The 15,584-nt window shown below is 39.2% G+C and overlaps 1 protein-coding gene and 1 pseudogene across 4 annotated transcripts in view; one reads left to right on the forward strand and one right to left on the reverse strand.

Annotated features, from left to right (window-relative positions):
* The window catches only part of RSF1 (remodeling and spacing factor 1), a 115,728-nt gene extending 100,144 nt beyond the window's left edge, over window positions 1–15,584 (reverse strand). The window contains exon 1 of one of the 4 annotated variants that reach the window (XM_045181854.3): window positions 15,214–15,584. In XM_045181854.3, the coding sequence (XP_045037789.2) occupies window positions 15,214–15,400 (187 nt within the window). In that variant the 5' untranslated portion in view covers window positions 15,401–15,584. The remainder of the gene's footprint in view (window positions 1–15,213) is intronic. The other 3 variants (XM_045181855.3, XM_024572741.4, XM_024572742.4) reach the window with 3 other exon arrangements.
* On the forward strand, window positions 4,045–5,274 carry LOC112315871 (elongation factor 1-beta-like; annotated as a pseudogene).

A 15,584-nucleotide genomic window follows, 5' to 3' on the forward strand; every position in this document is an offset into this window, starting at 1 on the left:
ACCGCAAAGAAAAAAATGGGGAAGGATATTATAAAAAAAGACGATTTACAGAAGGGAAAACGGAATCGCTGAAGAACATGGAATGTTCAATCTTATCATTGTAACAGTAAGAAAACTAATTTACAGCCCTGGCTGGCGTGGCTCAGTGGATTGAGTGCTGGCCTGCAAACCGAGGGGTTGCTGGTTCAATTCCCAGTCAGAGCACATGCCTGGGATGCAGGCTAGGCCACCAGTGGGGGCACACGAGAGGCAACCACACATTGACATTTCTCTCCCTCTCTTTAAAAAAAAAAAACCCAACAACTAATTTACAACCACATTATCAAAACCGCAAAAGTCTGACAATACCAAGTGCTGATTATCTAGATAAATGGGAAACCTCGTACACTGCTGGCAGCATATAAATTGATAAAGCTAAGAGTAAACTGGCTAAAACAAAACTTTATATACCCTTCGGTCCAGCAAATCCACCTCTAGACAATGCTGCAGCATTACTCTTAATAACACAAAATATAAACCTAAAAATTGATTTTTAAAAAAAAAAATTACAGTATTTTCATGTAACAGGATACTTACATAGCAGTTCAAGTAAATAACTATAACAACATGCACAAACAGGGATGTATTTCAAAAACAGTATTGATGGGGAAAATAAGGAAGCTGTAGAGGAATGAATACTGTATTATACCATTTACATATAAAGTTTTCAAGAATATCAATCCATACCATGTATTGTTATGGATACATAGATATATACTCAGTATAAAACTATTCGTGGGGATAAACTCCAAAATTTAGGACAGTGGTTGCCTGTGGAAATGGAGGAAAGAGTATCAGGACAGGAGTAACACTGAAGGCTTTAAACAAATCTGTGATTTTAATATTTTAAAAAGTAAAAGCGAAAGCAAAAACAAGGTTACTGAAAAAAAAAAAGACACATCCTGAAAAAGTCCAGAGCTCTAAGAATTAAAAAAATCATAAAAATATTTCAGGAAAGAAAATAAACTCACTTATAAAGGAACAAAAATCAGACTGACAGATTTCTCATCAGCAACAGTGGATGCTAGAAGATAAAAGGGCAGCAGCATCAAAGTTCTGTAGGGAAATTCTTCGAACACTGGAAAACTGTATTCAATCTAAACGGGCACTCAGAACAGGGACAAGATAAATCTACTTCCGGGCATGCAAGAACTCAAAAGTTCACCACCTACAAATTATATTTGAAAAAGAATATAGTACAGCAAAAGAATTAATCTAAGAGGATAAATGTGGGAATCAAAAATAGTGGTAATCAAATAAACTACTAAAATGTATCATTTAATTTAAACAATTGTTGAGAAGCATTAAAATAAGTTAAGGACAATATAAAACTAAAATCTTGTAGTTAAAATGTGGAAGGTTGGGTGTCGCACTAAGGGGCAGGAGCAGGGAAAGAGACTATTAAGATTCTTATATTAAAGCAATTAATTGTGCTCTAGTATCTACCTTAGAGAAAAATGTAAAAAACCTCCCAATATTAATTTCCTTGTAGATAGATTATTTACATTATTAATAATTCTAGAGGTGGGAGAGGGAGGTGGGTTCAGCTGGGGTAGGGTGGAGGGATGGGGAGAACAGGCAAACAACTGTAAATGAATAACAATAAAAATAATAATAATAATAATAATAATAATAGTAGTAGCTGAGGAAATATATAATTTCTCTAAGTGGTAACATTTTGTCTTTCAAGATGATGGAACTATCCTTCACTAATTAAATGGCCTGAGATAAGACTTTAATTGTAACTGAAGTACCATTACAGGTTTGAGTTACTACATAGTATCTAATAGTATTTGTAACAGTTGGAGAAACAGTCACCCCGAATATGGAATTCAACTCAAATAAATATTTCTGCTAGTGAAACTTTCAAATTAATCAAGAATTACTTAGTAACTACCAACCCGCACAAATGACACGTTAACTTGCCTGCTCCCCATCTATATAATACTCTCAATCCACACAATATATTTTACTATCTGGTTCTCAATTTAGATACATATCTGGTTCTCAATTTAGAATGGCATTTCAATTTATTGGAAGTTCCATTTCTTTCTTTGTAGGGATGGGGGGACAGAAAGAATAGCCAATAACTAGCAAATCTTTACCCAGAACAAAGCAATATCTAAAATTACAACAAAATTTTTTTACAAATGAAAATGACAGAATACCTCAATTTAAAAAGCTTTACCTATGAAAGAATACAACTGAATACCAATGCCAAGACAGTTTAATAAAGTTAATTATCTTAAGTACATAAATAAAATATCATAAGAAAAACCCTAACAAAATATATTAAATATATATTTAATATATGTATAGTAACTTAACTCACAAAACAAAAAAAAAGCTGTCAAATGAGATATATTGCCATAATCTGTTTATTCAAAATAAGCTTTTAGTAAGTTATAAAATTAACACAGCTAGGTCTTCAAATAGTGTTGTATATGTTTATACAAATTCTGAATTTTTAAAAATAGAGAATCACTCCCTTCCCCCATAAACCCTGGGCTTTTGTGACAATTTCTTTCCACAATAAATGTAACCATTAACTACCTACTCTCTAAGCCAGCAGCCTAGGAATCACACTAATCTCTTCTTACAGACCCTTCACATCAATCCATTCACTATGTCCTCATCGATTCTACCTACAAAACCTCAGATCTAGCCTTTCTTCTCACTTCCCACATACGCCGCCCCAATTCATGTCTCACAACAATATTATAACAATCTCTAGCTGATTTCCTTACCTCCAAGCTGACCACTCTGCTTTTCCAACAATTCAAAAAATATTAATTTCAGAAATAAAAATTTCAGGTCACACCTGGTGAAGATGATATAAAAACAACTCAGAGAAACTGAACTGGGATTACTTTGTTTAATTTTAAAAGGTAAATAGCAGGGAAGTAATAATGACTTTTCCCTGAGATGTCTTGGGAACTATAAAAGAAAAACATTTTAAAACTGTATTTGAAGATTCCTATAAAAAGTAGTAAGCTTAGAAGACAGAGGTTAACACATATGGTTTGGCATGCAGTTAAGACATGGTATAACCATAGAATCCAAGAAAGGAACTGAAAGCTTACTATTATAATACCCAAGATGGAGAGGACCTGGGAAGAAACACCCGAAGAAAGGAGGGAGGGAGAAGAGGAGGAAGAAAAATAAGTGAAGGGAGGGAGGAGATTCAGTAGTATGTACCATCTTTATAAACAATATCTAATCTCTAGCAAGTAAAGGATGAAAAAATAGTAAAAAATACATCAAACATTCATTATTACTAATTTGAAATGTGACATTTATTCATTCAACTAACATCTGAGTGCCTATAATATGCTAAGTACTATGCTAGGTTCAAAGTAAAATAAGGCAAAACAAATTCTTTATGGAACTTACAGTCACTGACATGTTGCCTTCATGTAACACACTTTTTTTTACTTTAAAAGAAAATACTTCAAGGCATTTATAACTAACATGTTCCAATCTAATTTTCTCACACAGTCTAAAGTTCCTCAATCCCAAATCTTTTAGAAACCTAATGCCTAAAGTTAACAATTGCCTGTACAATCCAGAATGTATCACACTTCTATGCCTTTTCCCATGCTGTTCTGTACATGGAATTCTTTTCCATCTCCTAATCAACCATTTAAATTTCCACGGTAACTACAGTGATGCTACAATATGCCCTGGGAAAAGTTAGATACTTGCTCTTTTATTTTCTCAAAGCAATATACTTCTGTATAATTGTTTGCATAACTAGATTCATGCAAACATGGCCATGTAAACGTGATACAAATATATGCTGTCGATAAGAGATACACTCTAGAATCAAAGACACAAGGAGATTAAAAGGATGGAAAAAGATATATATACTATGAAAAGCAGTAACCAAAAGACAGCTGGAGTCACTATACTCCAAGACAAAACAGACTTCAAGACAAAAACTGAAGTAAAGTACCAGGACAAGTAGGTGAGACAGACATTCCTGGTTACATATCAGAATTGCTGATGTCCCCCTCCCCACCTTTAGCACTTGGCGCCAACTACCTGCACCCCCCTTTCCTCTATCGCCATCCCCCTTCCTGGGTCAGCCAAAGCCATGGTTTTGGAGACCTGAAAAGTATACCAGCTACCACGTGCTCAACAGCTACCTGGCGGACGAGAGCTAAATCGAGGGGTATGTGCCATCACAAGCAGATGTGGCAGCATTTGAAGTAGTCTATGGCCCACCACCTGCTCACTGGTATCATCCCCATGTTGGTATAATCTTCACATCAAGTCTTAGGAAAAGGAACAGGCCAACCTGCCAGGAGTGAAGAAAGCTTTAGGCAAATGTGGCCCTGCTAGTGTGGAAGACATCACTGGAAGTGGAGCAACAGAGAGTAAAAAAAGATGTTGACACTGATCTCTTTGTATTGGATGAGGAGGAGGAAAGCGAAAAGGCGAGAAGCTAAGAGAAGAATGCCTTAAACTGTGTGAGTCAAATAAAGTCAAAAAACATGCACTTGTTGCAAGTCTTCCATCTTATTGGGATGACAGTTGGATATGCAAAATTAGAGAGGTGCGTTGGGAGCATTTGAGCTTGGTCTGGGCTCTTCTAAACTGGTTCCAGTGGGGTATGGAATCAAAAAACTTCAAATACAGTGTGTAGTTGAGGACAATAAAGCTGGAACACATATGAGCGGATCACTGCTTCTGAGGACTCTGTGCAGTCTATGGATGTGGCTGCTTTCAGCAAGGTTTGAAATCCGTCATGCATAATTGCCCTTAAATAAAAGCTTGAAAAAAAAGGAATCACTCATGCCAGGGCCACAATCTCCAAATATTCTGATCTTATGGAATATGGTAAGGTCCAGGCTTTGGTATTTTTCAAAAGGACTCCCTAAAGTGATTCTAATGTGTAGCCAGAAATAGTTAATTAAACCACCCGATTATAATAAAAGTTGAAAACCACTGAGCAAGAAGGAGAAAACAAGACCACTTCTCCACTTAGGGTAAATGGAACTCGTAACAATAGGGGAATGAACCCTGGGGGCTTTTGATGACACACTGCACAAAACTTTACAACTATACTAGATAAGAGTCTTATTTCAAAAAGATTCAAAAACAGAGTTATTTCCAAGAATAAGCAATGATGAGCAGGTAAAGATTCACATTCGAGGCATTCAAATGTACCTAGGAACTTGTATTACTTTTAGTATACACTATCTCAGTATCCCATTACAATAGTGTGCCTTTTAAAATAATGCTCGTACTAATACAATAAGATGTTTTTAAAGTAAGAGAGCATAAATGAGTAGAAAAAACTCAGGAGCCTAAGTGTTCAGATCAAGACCGTGAATTAAAGAATTGGAGATAAATTTGCTAGTACAAAATAGTTTATAGTGCTGTGGGACGTGCACATTACAATCATAAGAAGCATAGCTGAGGGGACAGTGGTTAAGACTGGGGTTCTCCAAACCTATTCACCCAGTGTTTTGACCCAAGCCCAAGCTCGGGCCATGGATGGTATGGCTTAGTGGATTGAGAGCTGGCCTGCAAACCAAAAGACCACTGGTTCAATTCCCAGTCAGGGCACATGCCTGGGTTGTGGACCAGGTCCCCAGTAGAGGGCGCACAAGAGGCAACCACACATTGATGTTTCCCTCTTTTTCTCCCTCCCTTCCCCTGTAAAATTAAATAAATAAAATCCTTTTTTAAAAAAGTAAAGCTTGGCAAGACTTTAATGGTGATATAAATTAAGCTCCATTATATTTCTGGTTAGACAAAGTTCTTCTGAAGTGTTACAGTCTTGCTATGTCCACAACTCCAAACACCACAAGCAAGTTACAATTCGGAAAACTCATTCTAATTTTTTTCCCTAAAAGGCTTTTAACATTGAAACACTGAGGAAATGGTAATTAGACATATTTGCAGAGCCAACTGAGGGCGCAAAGTAAATTTCCTGAGATCTGCACCATTCCAAGTGCCTAAGTTTCCTAACTTTGCACTTTCCCAGCACTGCACTTTCCCTATAAAACAATGACTGATGTTCAAGGCACACATACCAGCGACATGTAAGTAAGCTATTCTCTAGTATGTTCTCCCCAATCCTCTGTTCCATAACCTAGGTAAATCTTTTAAATCCTAACGTCAATTAACACATCCTTTGTCATCTGAGTACATGGCACCACCATTCAACCAACCTTATCTTCACCAATACCTGGGGACTCTTATCTCCAAATCAGATCTTAGATGAGACTTTGTGGCCAGTATAACAGCAATTATTACAACATTTCTTACTCTACTGCCAATCACTGTCTCAACTGGCACCCCATGACAGCCTTGCCTTATGGCAATTAGGCAATAGAAGCCATGGCATCCTTGAGTGAAAGAAATTAGTTCAATGCTATGTTATCACCCTATTAACGGAAAAGCTTTTAGATTCACCTCACCTAAAAAAAGAGGAGTAACAGTAAGAGTTAGTTGTATGTAAAACTGCATAAATATTGAGGAGACTACTGCTCAATTATTTTCATTCACAGGACATTTTAGGCACTTAATTTGTATATTCTGGTTCCAAAAGTATTCTGAAACACAAAGATAACCAGCTGATAAACATCTCTTCACTATAAAGGAATCAGTAATTTCTTTTTCCTAAAGTAAAAGGCCAGATAGTAAATACTTTAGGTTTCACAGGCTAAACCTACAAGTTCTTTGCCACAATCATTTAACTCTGCCACTTTAGTGTAAAAGCAACCATAAACAATATGTAAACAAATTAACATGACTGTACCAACAAAATTTTATTTATTAAAACAGATCATGGGCCAGATTTAGCCCAAAGGCTGTAATGTGCCCACCCCTACAGTCAGACTTTCACAGACTCGGCTTTCACTTCCAATTACATGCACTCATTTTAAATACAATAGTACTTCTAATGAAATGGGACACAAAATCTGTTCATTCAAAGGATGGCACTAACCAACACGTCAATTACTTCCAATCATCAATAGAAGGAATGTCGTTCTCTTATGTTGGGCAAATCTTTAGTTACGAGTTTGCAAGATTTAATTCTGAAATGAAGTTTTAGAACAGAGCATGGTCCTATAGTAAGTCGGGGGGAAGAAACTATTCACCTCATAAACATTTGTCCCTGCCCTCAAGGAGTTCACAGTCTCTTAAGCTAGATAGTAAGCACAAAAAGTGTTATGGGCACTGTGATATAAAACCTCCACAGGGCAGCACATAAGGGCTGAGGAAGCAGAACTGGTTAATTTAACTTGAGAGACAGAAGCAGCAGGGAAAAAAAATACACAGAGCACCTGATGCTTAAGGAGCAGATTAATGATGGATAGTAATACAATGAGCAGGCAGGGGAAGGAAGATGGGGAGAGAATTCAGACAGGAGGATGAGGAAAAGGCACAAAGATGTAGAACAACCTTTCATTTCTTCAGAGATCTGCAAGCAGCTCCACATGACTAAAACAGCAGCAATGGCAATAGAAAAGTGAGGTTGAATAAAAGAGGATAATGAGACACTCAAGACTCCAAACAAAGTGGAAGGTATGTCAGAGGTTAAGGTGTAGGATGGCTTCTTAGCTACTGATGTGGGTGAGTTGGTGGATGACTGTAATATTCACTGTAAAAGGTAAGTCAGGATTAAAACTAAATAAAAGCAGCAACTCAATTTTCCTTTTATAAGGCCTCTCAGAAGACTACTTAAAAAAAATTTTTTTTTATCCTCACCCAAGGACATTTTTTCATTGCTTTTATAGAAAGAGGAAGGGAGAGCAAAACATCGATGTGAAAGAGAAATATTGACTGATTGGCTCCCATAGGTGGCTGGACCCGGGATCAAACCCACAACCTAGGCATATGCCCTGAGCGGGAATTGAACCTGCAACCTTTCTGGTGTACAGGACAACTTTCCACCAACTGAGCCATGGCTACAAGACTACTTTTCTTTTTTCTGAGATATAAATTACATATAACATTATTTTCAAAATTTGTATATATTGCAAAGTGATTACCACAATAAATCTAGTTAACATACATGACCACACACAATTACAATTTTCTTCTTGTGATGAGAACTTAAGATCTACTCTCTTAACAACGTATTCTTCTCCCTCCTCTTCTTTTTTTTTAGGAGTCTAAAGTGAAAAAGAGTTTATTGGTGAAGCAGTGACACATGAGAATGGCTGCTCCACAGACAGAGCAGACCTTTCAACAACCTTTTTTTTCAAAGATTTTATTTATTTACTTTTAGAGAGAGGGGAAGGGAGGGAGAAAGAGAGGGAGAGAAACATCAATGTGTGGTTGCCTCTCATGCTCCCCCTGCTGGGGACCTGGCCCACAACCCAGCATGTACTGTGACTGGCAATTGAACCAGCGACCCTTTGGTTCGCAGGCCAGCACTCCACCCACTGACCCACACCAGCCCAGGCTCAACAACTTTTAAACATACAGTACAGTGTAATTAACTACAGTCATCCTATTATAAGTTCTATCCCCATGATTTACTTATTTTATAACGAAGTTTGTACCTTTTGATCACCTTCTCCATTTCACTTTTTGGTAGGAGACTACTTTCATTTTTCTGTGTGTGTGATTACCAAAGAAATACATAATTGGCATAGAAAATAAAAAGTGGAAAGAATATTAAGAAAAACCGAAGAAAAAATAAATACCATTAAGCCTACATTCCAGAAAAAGATTAAGATGAACACATACAAATACGGGGGAGGGGGGGCGGGGAAGCATAGAGATAGACTACAAAACTAAATTATAAAACAATACAAAGCTAAACAATTTATAAAACAAAGTTCACTAACATATATACCATTACAAAGTACATATTATACTTGCTCATACAAGAATTAAAAATAAAACAAAACAAAACCTTACTGCTTCATTGTCTATCTTTGCTGCTAAACTTTGAGCTCTGTAAGGGCATGGATCTTATCTATTTTGCTCATTAATGAATCCGCAGAACATAAGCATGTCTGGCACACAGAAGGTAATCAATTAACATTTGTTGAAAGAACAAGTTGTTTTTTTTTTAATGAAGGCCCTGATTACTCTCTCAAGCAGTAGTTAATTCTATAAAAATTCTAACATAAAAAGAAAATAGATAATAAATGCCCTGGTACCCTTTGTAATGGGATCTACGACACAACAAAACAGAAAACCAACAAAAACCATCCAGGCATATATTAACATTATAGTCATCAGTTAGATGGCCAAGGAAATTTTCTTAAATTCAAGAACATAAATAAATACCTTCCTTGAATACATGCTGGTTAAATACTTCAGGTATTGATTGCTCTTACATTTCCACACTGCACGTGATTATACATCTCACAAAAAAACTGCCATTGCGATCATTTTAGTTTATTAATTTACAGATTAGAATTCACTTAATAAACTCCCAGAAAAAAATATTAGTAACAACTCTCAATTTACCTACTTCTCACCAGATTAGAAAATCCTTGAAAGGGCCCACGTTTCATCGGTTTTTTTAAAAACAATCCCCACAAGGTTTACCATACTTGCACTAAGTATTGAAGTAGCTAATAAATGCTCACCTTTCTTAACAGCTGAGAATTTAACATAAACTTCTAGGCAAATGTCTTATTAATTAAAAAACGAGTTAGTCAATTTGCATCAACAGGCCCAATTTAGCCAGAAAAATCCTTCTGTCCCTGTCACCTCCAACCCTGGGACAATGCCAGCAACCTCCCTCCGAACCTCCATAACTTATGATTACCTCAATTCTGTGATATACCAAAAAGGATGGAAGAAATACATTTCTTTCCATCTAACAAATGTCTAAAGAATATTTATTTATCAAAAGTGGAAAGGCCAAAACTGGTTTTTTCCCACCAAACCAGGTTCTGAGTCCAGCAACGCTACCACCAATGGTCTACGTCTGCAGAGCCACACAACTCCCAGCTCATGTACCTGGTAAGATCTTTTGTTCAAAGCAACAGATGGTGGTTCCCTTTATGACAAAGTTACCTTTTTACTTTAATGCTCCTAAAAAACTACTGTCACACAATTCAATTAGCAGCAGTAAGGAAGAACCTAAGTTACAGCCACAAATAAAGTTAAATATAAAGATATATTCTTTTATACTTGACATTTTGGCTTTAAGAGTTAATCTGAAACTTATTAATAAATGAAAAAAGAAATCAAACCTAAAATTGTTTTAAGAAAAATCTTAAAAAGGAAACCAAACCAAAAAATACCTAATGACTCAAGTTCTTTAATACTACAAAAATAACTCAGTCAGCCATAGTATAAACTATTAGAATCATAACACATCATCCATACATACTTTAATAGACTGTTAGTAGATATAAGTAATGTTTCTAACAATACCATACAAAGACTATCTTTAAAGAATGAAAAGGCGCCCTGGCTGGTATGGCTCAGTGGATTGAGCACCGGCCTGCAAACCAAAGGGTCACTGTTTCGATACCCAGTCAGGGCACATGCCTGGGTTGCAGGCCAGGTCCCAGGTAGGGGGTGCACAAGTGGCAACCACACACTGATGTTTCTCTCTCTTTCTCCCACCCTTCCCCTCTGTCTAAAAATAAATAAAATCTTAAAAAAAAAAAGAATGAAAAAGCACATTTTCCTCTTTAAAAGAATGTCCTCTGCAGGACAGTAATGATACTTGGGAGCCTTGAGAGCTGGTAATCCCACAAAGCCAATGACCACTTTTATTTGGGTCCATATCTCCTGGTCATCTACCTCTAGTCAAGAGGAAGCTGAAGAGTCCTGAGAAAGCACAGAATTTGGAAGGCTAAAGCAGATTGTGAGGGAGGGGGGATGTAACAGCACCTTCAGCCCTGGCCAGGTGGCTCAGTTGGTTGGAGAGCCATCCCATACACCAAAAGGTTAAGGGTTCAATTCCCAGTGGGGGTGTGTACTGAAGGCAACCGCCCCCAATCAAACTCGTTATCACTGTTTCTCTCTCCCTTCCTCTCAGTGTCTCTCTCTCTCTAAAGTCAATAAAAACATATCCTCAGAGGAGGATTTTAAAATAACTATTAAAAAAAAGCACTTTCAGATGGCACACCATTTTCCTAGTCCAACAAGTATAAGCAAGAAAACTATATTTTCTGCTGACAATTTCAGCATATAGGTGGACTTTTCAAGTAACAATCTAAATAACACCAATGGTCGGCTAGCTGTATACACTTGAAATCAATCTCCGCACCTTGGTTTTTGTCCCTGCAAAATAAAGGCAAAATAGATACACCAGTCCTTTCTAGCCCTCAAATGCAAAGAGCGTCTCTAGAGCACTATCTAAAGCACAGAACCTCTAGAAAGTCTCCCAAGCTTTCTAGGTTCATGGTACCCTCAGTATTTTAGTAATGTTTTCTTTCATGGCAACCCTATGCCAAGAAATAACAACAGTTCCACTTATGAAGCTGTTAGTAGCCACTTGAAAAACAAATCTATCTCAGCTGAAAAGAACATTCATTCTTAAATAACCACAACTACTACTTATAGGACAAGTATTACCGTTGGCACTGCACAAACTTCTCAAACCCTGGAATCAGAGTGGACACTGCTTATTACCTGTTCCACAATAATTTTCATGCAGTATTTGTGTTTTATCATAGAAACCCTCAAAACTCCCAAAGATATGTCACTGGAAGGAATGTAGCACAATCTACACAATCCAATTTTGAAACCATGAACTCTCTCAAGCTAGTAGTTCACCTGGCAACCAACAGATGTCAAGTATCGCTCTATCTCTTTCGAACATTTAAACTAACTGGCAGCACCTCTGAGAATTGGTGGCAATACCCTGTGGTGCCTTGGTGAAGTTTGGGGACATGGTCCTATAGCACCATGGTCCTATGTTGTTATATAATTTTGTAGCTTGGAGTCAGATCTGGGTTGGAAATCAGAATCTACTAGTAACTTATATCACCTCGGGCATTAAGCAGCTGAATCAATCTCTTGAACCTTAGCTTCTATGCCTGCCACACAGGAATAATAGAGCAACCTCAGATAATAGTTGTAAGGAATGACGAGATGTCTGCACACAGTAAATGCTCAATAAATGGCAACGATTATAATATCATTAAAACTGAACAAGTAGTTTATAAAACCAAATTTAATCATCAACTCTGTAGGGATGAAAGAAAGATTCTAAGCTGAAACCACAATGTCAAATTAAAACATAAACAAATTTTAGGGGAAATATCACAAAGCGCTTAAATAGGGGCAATACAGTGAACTACAGTCTCCTCCAAAGGATGTCATAATGTTGACACACTCATCACAATAAATGACTAGGTAAAAAGTACTGAGCTGGCAACTCAGAAGAATATATGTAGGTTAAAAATCACCTTTTAAGGGATAACCACACTTGGAAGGAAATAAAAGTTTTATAAATTAGGCCTCTTTAAATAGTATTAAAAACTGTCATTTAAAAATACTTACATTTATATAGAGCAAAACTCATTTCATTATAACAAAGACTTTTCATCAAGGACATAATAGCTCAATATATCTGCTCAAACCCTTGTTGCATGCTAAAAACTTATTTCAATTCCAAATACACTCATGTGTCTTCCCACAAACTTCTGTAATAAAATTTCTAACACAAGAGTATCTGTAGGCACTGGGTTTATGAAAGGATTTTTGAAACATTTCATTTGATCCTGATATTATGTCAACTTACCGAAGAAACTTCTAAGTCCACAGTAATTAAGTAATTTGCACTACAACTCACATAGTACAGGGCTCAACACTAAAACCCATATACTTTATCTCTTCCTAGTACACCACAACTCCTTCCCAAAAGACTCAGTTCAAATCTTGTTAGTTGGACCAGTATTATTTTATCAGCTATTTCAAGTAGGTTAACCATCATCAAAGGCCTGAAAATGAAAATCTTTGCCCTGTACAGTAACAGTATTTCACCTGCAGACTTTTCACTTGCCACGTATCCTGAACTGTGTAATATTAATAATTATTCTTGGGTCACCTTATGACAAGATCTATTATTATAGTTGTAGCTATACCAATAATAATGCAGTGGCTGAGCCCACTTGTATAATATTTCAGCCCATATTATTTCCCATTTTTTACTTAGCTGGTAACACATTATTCAACTCTAGACAGAAAGATAACATTTAGTATTAAATTGACTCTGATATCTTTTCTTCTGTTATTAATATAAGAAAATGCAGTGGTCAAATACCTAAAAGTAATGGAGGGGCAAGCAATCTTGTATACCATCCAAAATACCACACCGTCACAGAAAGTCCATACCCGCCTTTCAATTTGGTCCAAGTAAATTCCAAAAATAACTTACTTTATCAGCAATCCTTTTCCCCAAATTCCCGCATTCCTCTCTGATAAGATTATTATCACTTCCCAAGGTATCCTAAAAGCAACTTACTAAGGCATTTGACTTCATAATAACTATTTCCTTAAAAATTGAATGTAAATATAATTTGATAATAAAAATTACTATATTGGGGAACTTAATTTTTTAAGAACTTCTGCAGGAAGTCTTTATATAATGCCTATATAGTATATTAATCACCCTCCTATTTTACACCATATAAAAAATTAGCCCTTTATGTGCCAGTTAAGGGTAGAGGAGATTTGGACAGGTAATAAAAGATAGAGGCCTGCACCGTAACTACTCTATTAATTTGGGTCTCTGTTAACCACAACATCATTTTCTCTATAGGTAATATTTTAAGAACTTGACACTTAGGCCCTTCCTAGCAATGTAAATACACAGTTAAGACAAACTTCATTACCATGGAGCATTGAAGAGCAAAAAGAAACAGCTGTCTTGTACAATACCCAGTCCACTTTGGCCATCGAAGATGGACAAAAAAAAAAAAAAAAAAAAAGAATGAAGAAAAAAGACCTATTGGGAAAACGTTCCTTCTCCAGCAAAGGGCTGTTCCCAGATAAAGGCACTGATCAGGGTTCAATAAAAAGCCCTTCTCTAAGGGCAAAAATGTGCCAGAAAAGGCAAGGCATGGATCGGAAATAAATAGGGAGTGAGTATCTGTGCTCAGTGAGCGCTGGAGGCAGCAGGCGCAGCGCTGAGATGCTCCAGCGAAAAGAACCAGCAGCAGCAGGAAGTTTCAATGGGGCCGAGTAGAGCATGCGCCCTGCACCCGCGCGGTGGCCTTATGTGGAAGGAGCACCACTTGCGAACACCAATAATAGACCAGCGGCACCAGAGAGAAACATGAGCAACAAGCACCTCTTCAACTGTTTCCCCCTCCGTCTGAGCCCCTCCTCCAGCCTACACACTAACCACCCCACCCCACCCCACCCCACCCTGCAAATGGGAGGGCGACTTCTTCTTCCCCTAAGCTTTGCTGCCAAGATGAAGGGGGAAGGGACTGGAAAAGTGGGGAGATGCTTTTCTATGCGGGGGTGTGGTGGGGGAGAGGGAGAAGAAAACTATGGGGGAGGAGAAATTAACCCTCTACGCTCCAAAGTGGAGGTGAACCGACTTAGTCCCCCAAACCGAGAATGGAGGACCCCTCCTCCCACGGGGGAGGAGCAAATCTCCGTAGTCGGGGGAAGGAGTTTTGGGGGTTAAACTGGCCCCCCAGGAGAGGCGAAGAGGGGCGAGAGCCGACACTCTCGGGGGAGTTTCCACTAGAGGGAGGGAGAGCTTAAGTGTCCGCTGGCCCCCGCCCACCCAGGTGGAGAGAAAGGGGGCGCCCCAAGAAGATGAGCCCAGCCTCCCCCGAGATGGTCGAGAGGATGGTGGGAGGAGGGGAGGGATAGCAAGCGAAGGGAGAGGAGGAGGAGAAAAGCGCAAAGCTGGCCGGAACCTGCTCTCCCCTTCCCCCGCCACCAAGAGGGATACGGGGTGGAGAACCAGCCTCTGCCGCGGGGTAGCAGTCCCCGGGGCGGCGGATCAGCACAATGACCCCTCCCCGCCCCCAGCCCACACCTAGCCCGCGACGCCCCCACCTCCGCTCAGCGCCCGGCCAAGTGGCCCTAGGGGGCCTCCGCCCCGCCTCCCCACTGCCCAAGACCGGAGGACACAGGGTAGAGTAGACTGGCCAGGCGCAGATGCACCCCAAGGGGGAGAAAGAGCCTCGGAGGCCCGGTGCGTCTATGAAAAGCTGAGAGAAGAAGCGTGCAAAGGCCGCTTCCCGCCGGGCGTTCGGGCCCCTCGCATACCTTCTCCGTTGCCGACGTCCCGCGGCGGCGCCTGTAGCACCCGCTCCAGCTCGGGGAACGGTAACTCAGGCAGATCGAGCAGCGGCCCGTAGCGCTCTAAGAAGGAGCACACTACGGCGAAGTTGGGGCACGAACCCGGGCAGCCCTGAGGAGCCATCGCCGCTGCCGCTGCCGCCGCCGCCGCCATTTTGAACTGGAGGATGGAGGAGGAGGCGATTCGGGGTGGGGGGGAGCTGGGGTGCCGAGGAATGGCAAGGCTGCTTTGCGGACGACAGGAGGCGCTAGCTATTGGACTCCCCTGCCAAAGCCGAGCTTCTCGGGCACGGCGCCGCAATCCCACAATACAACTGCGGCCGGGAGCAGTCGAGAAC

The sequence above is a fragment of the Desmodus rotundus genome, chromosome 5, assembly GCF_022682495.2.
Source record: "Desmodus rotundus isolate HL8 chromosome 5, HLdesRot8A.1, whole genome shotgun sequence".
Taxonomy (NCBI): domain Eukaryota; kingdom Metazoa; phylum Chordata; class Mammalia; order Chiroptera; family Phyllostomidae; genus Desmodus; species Desmodus rotundus.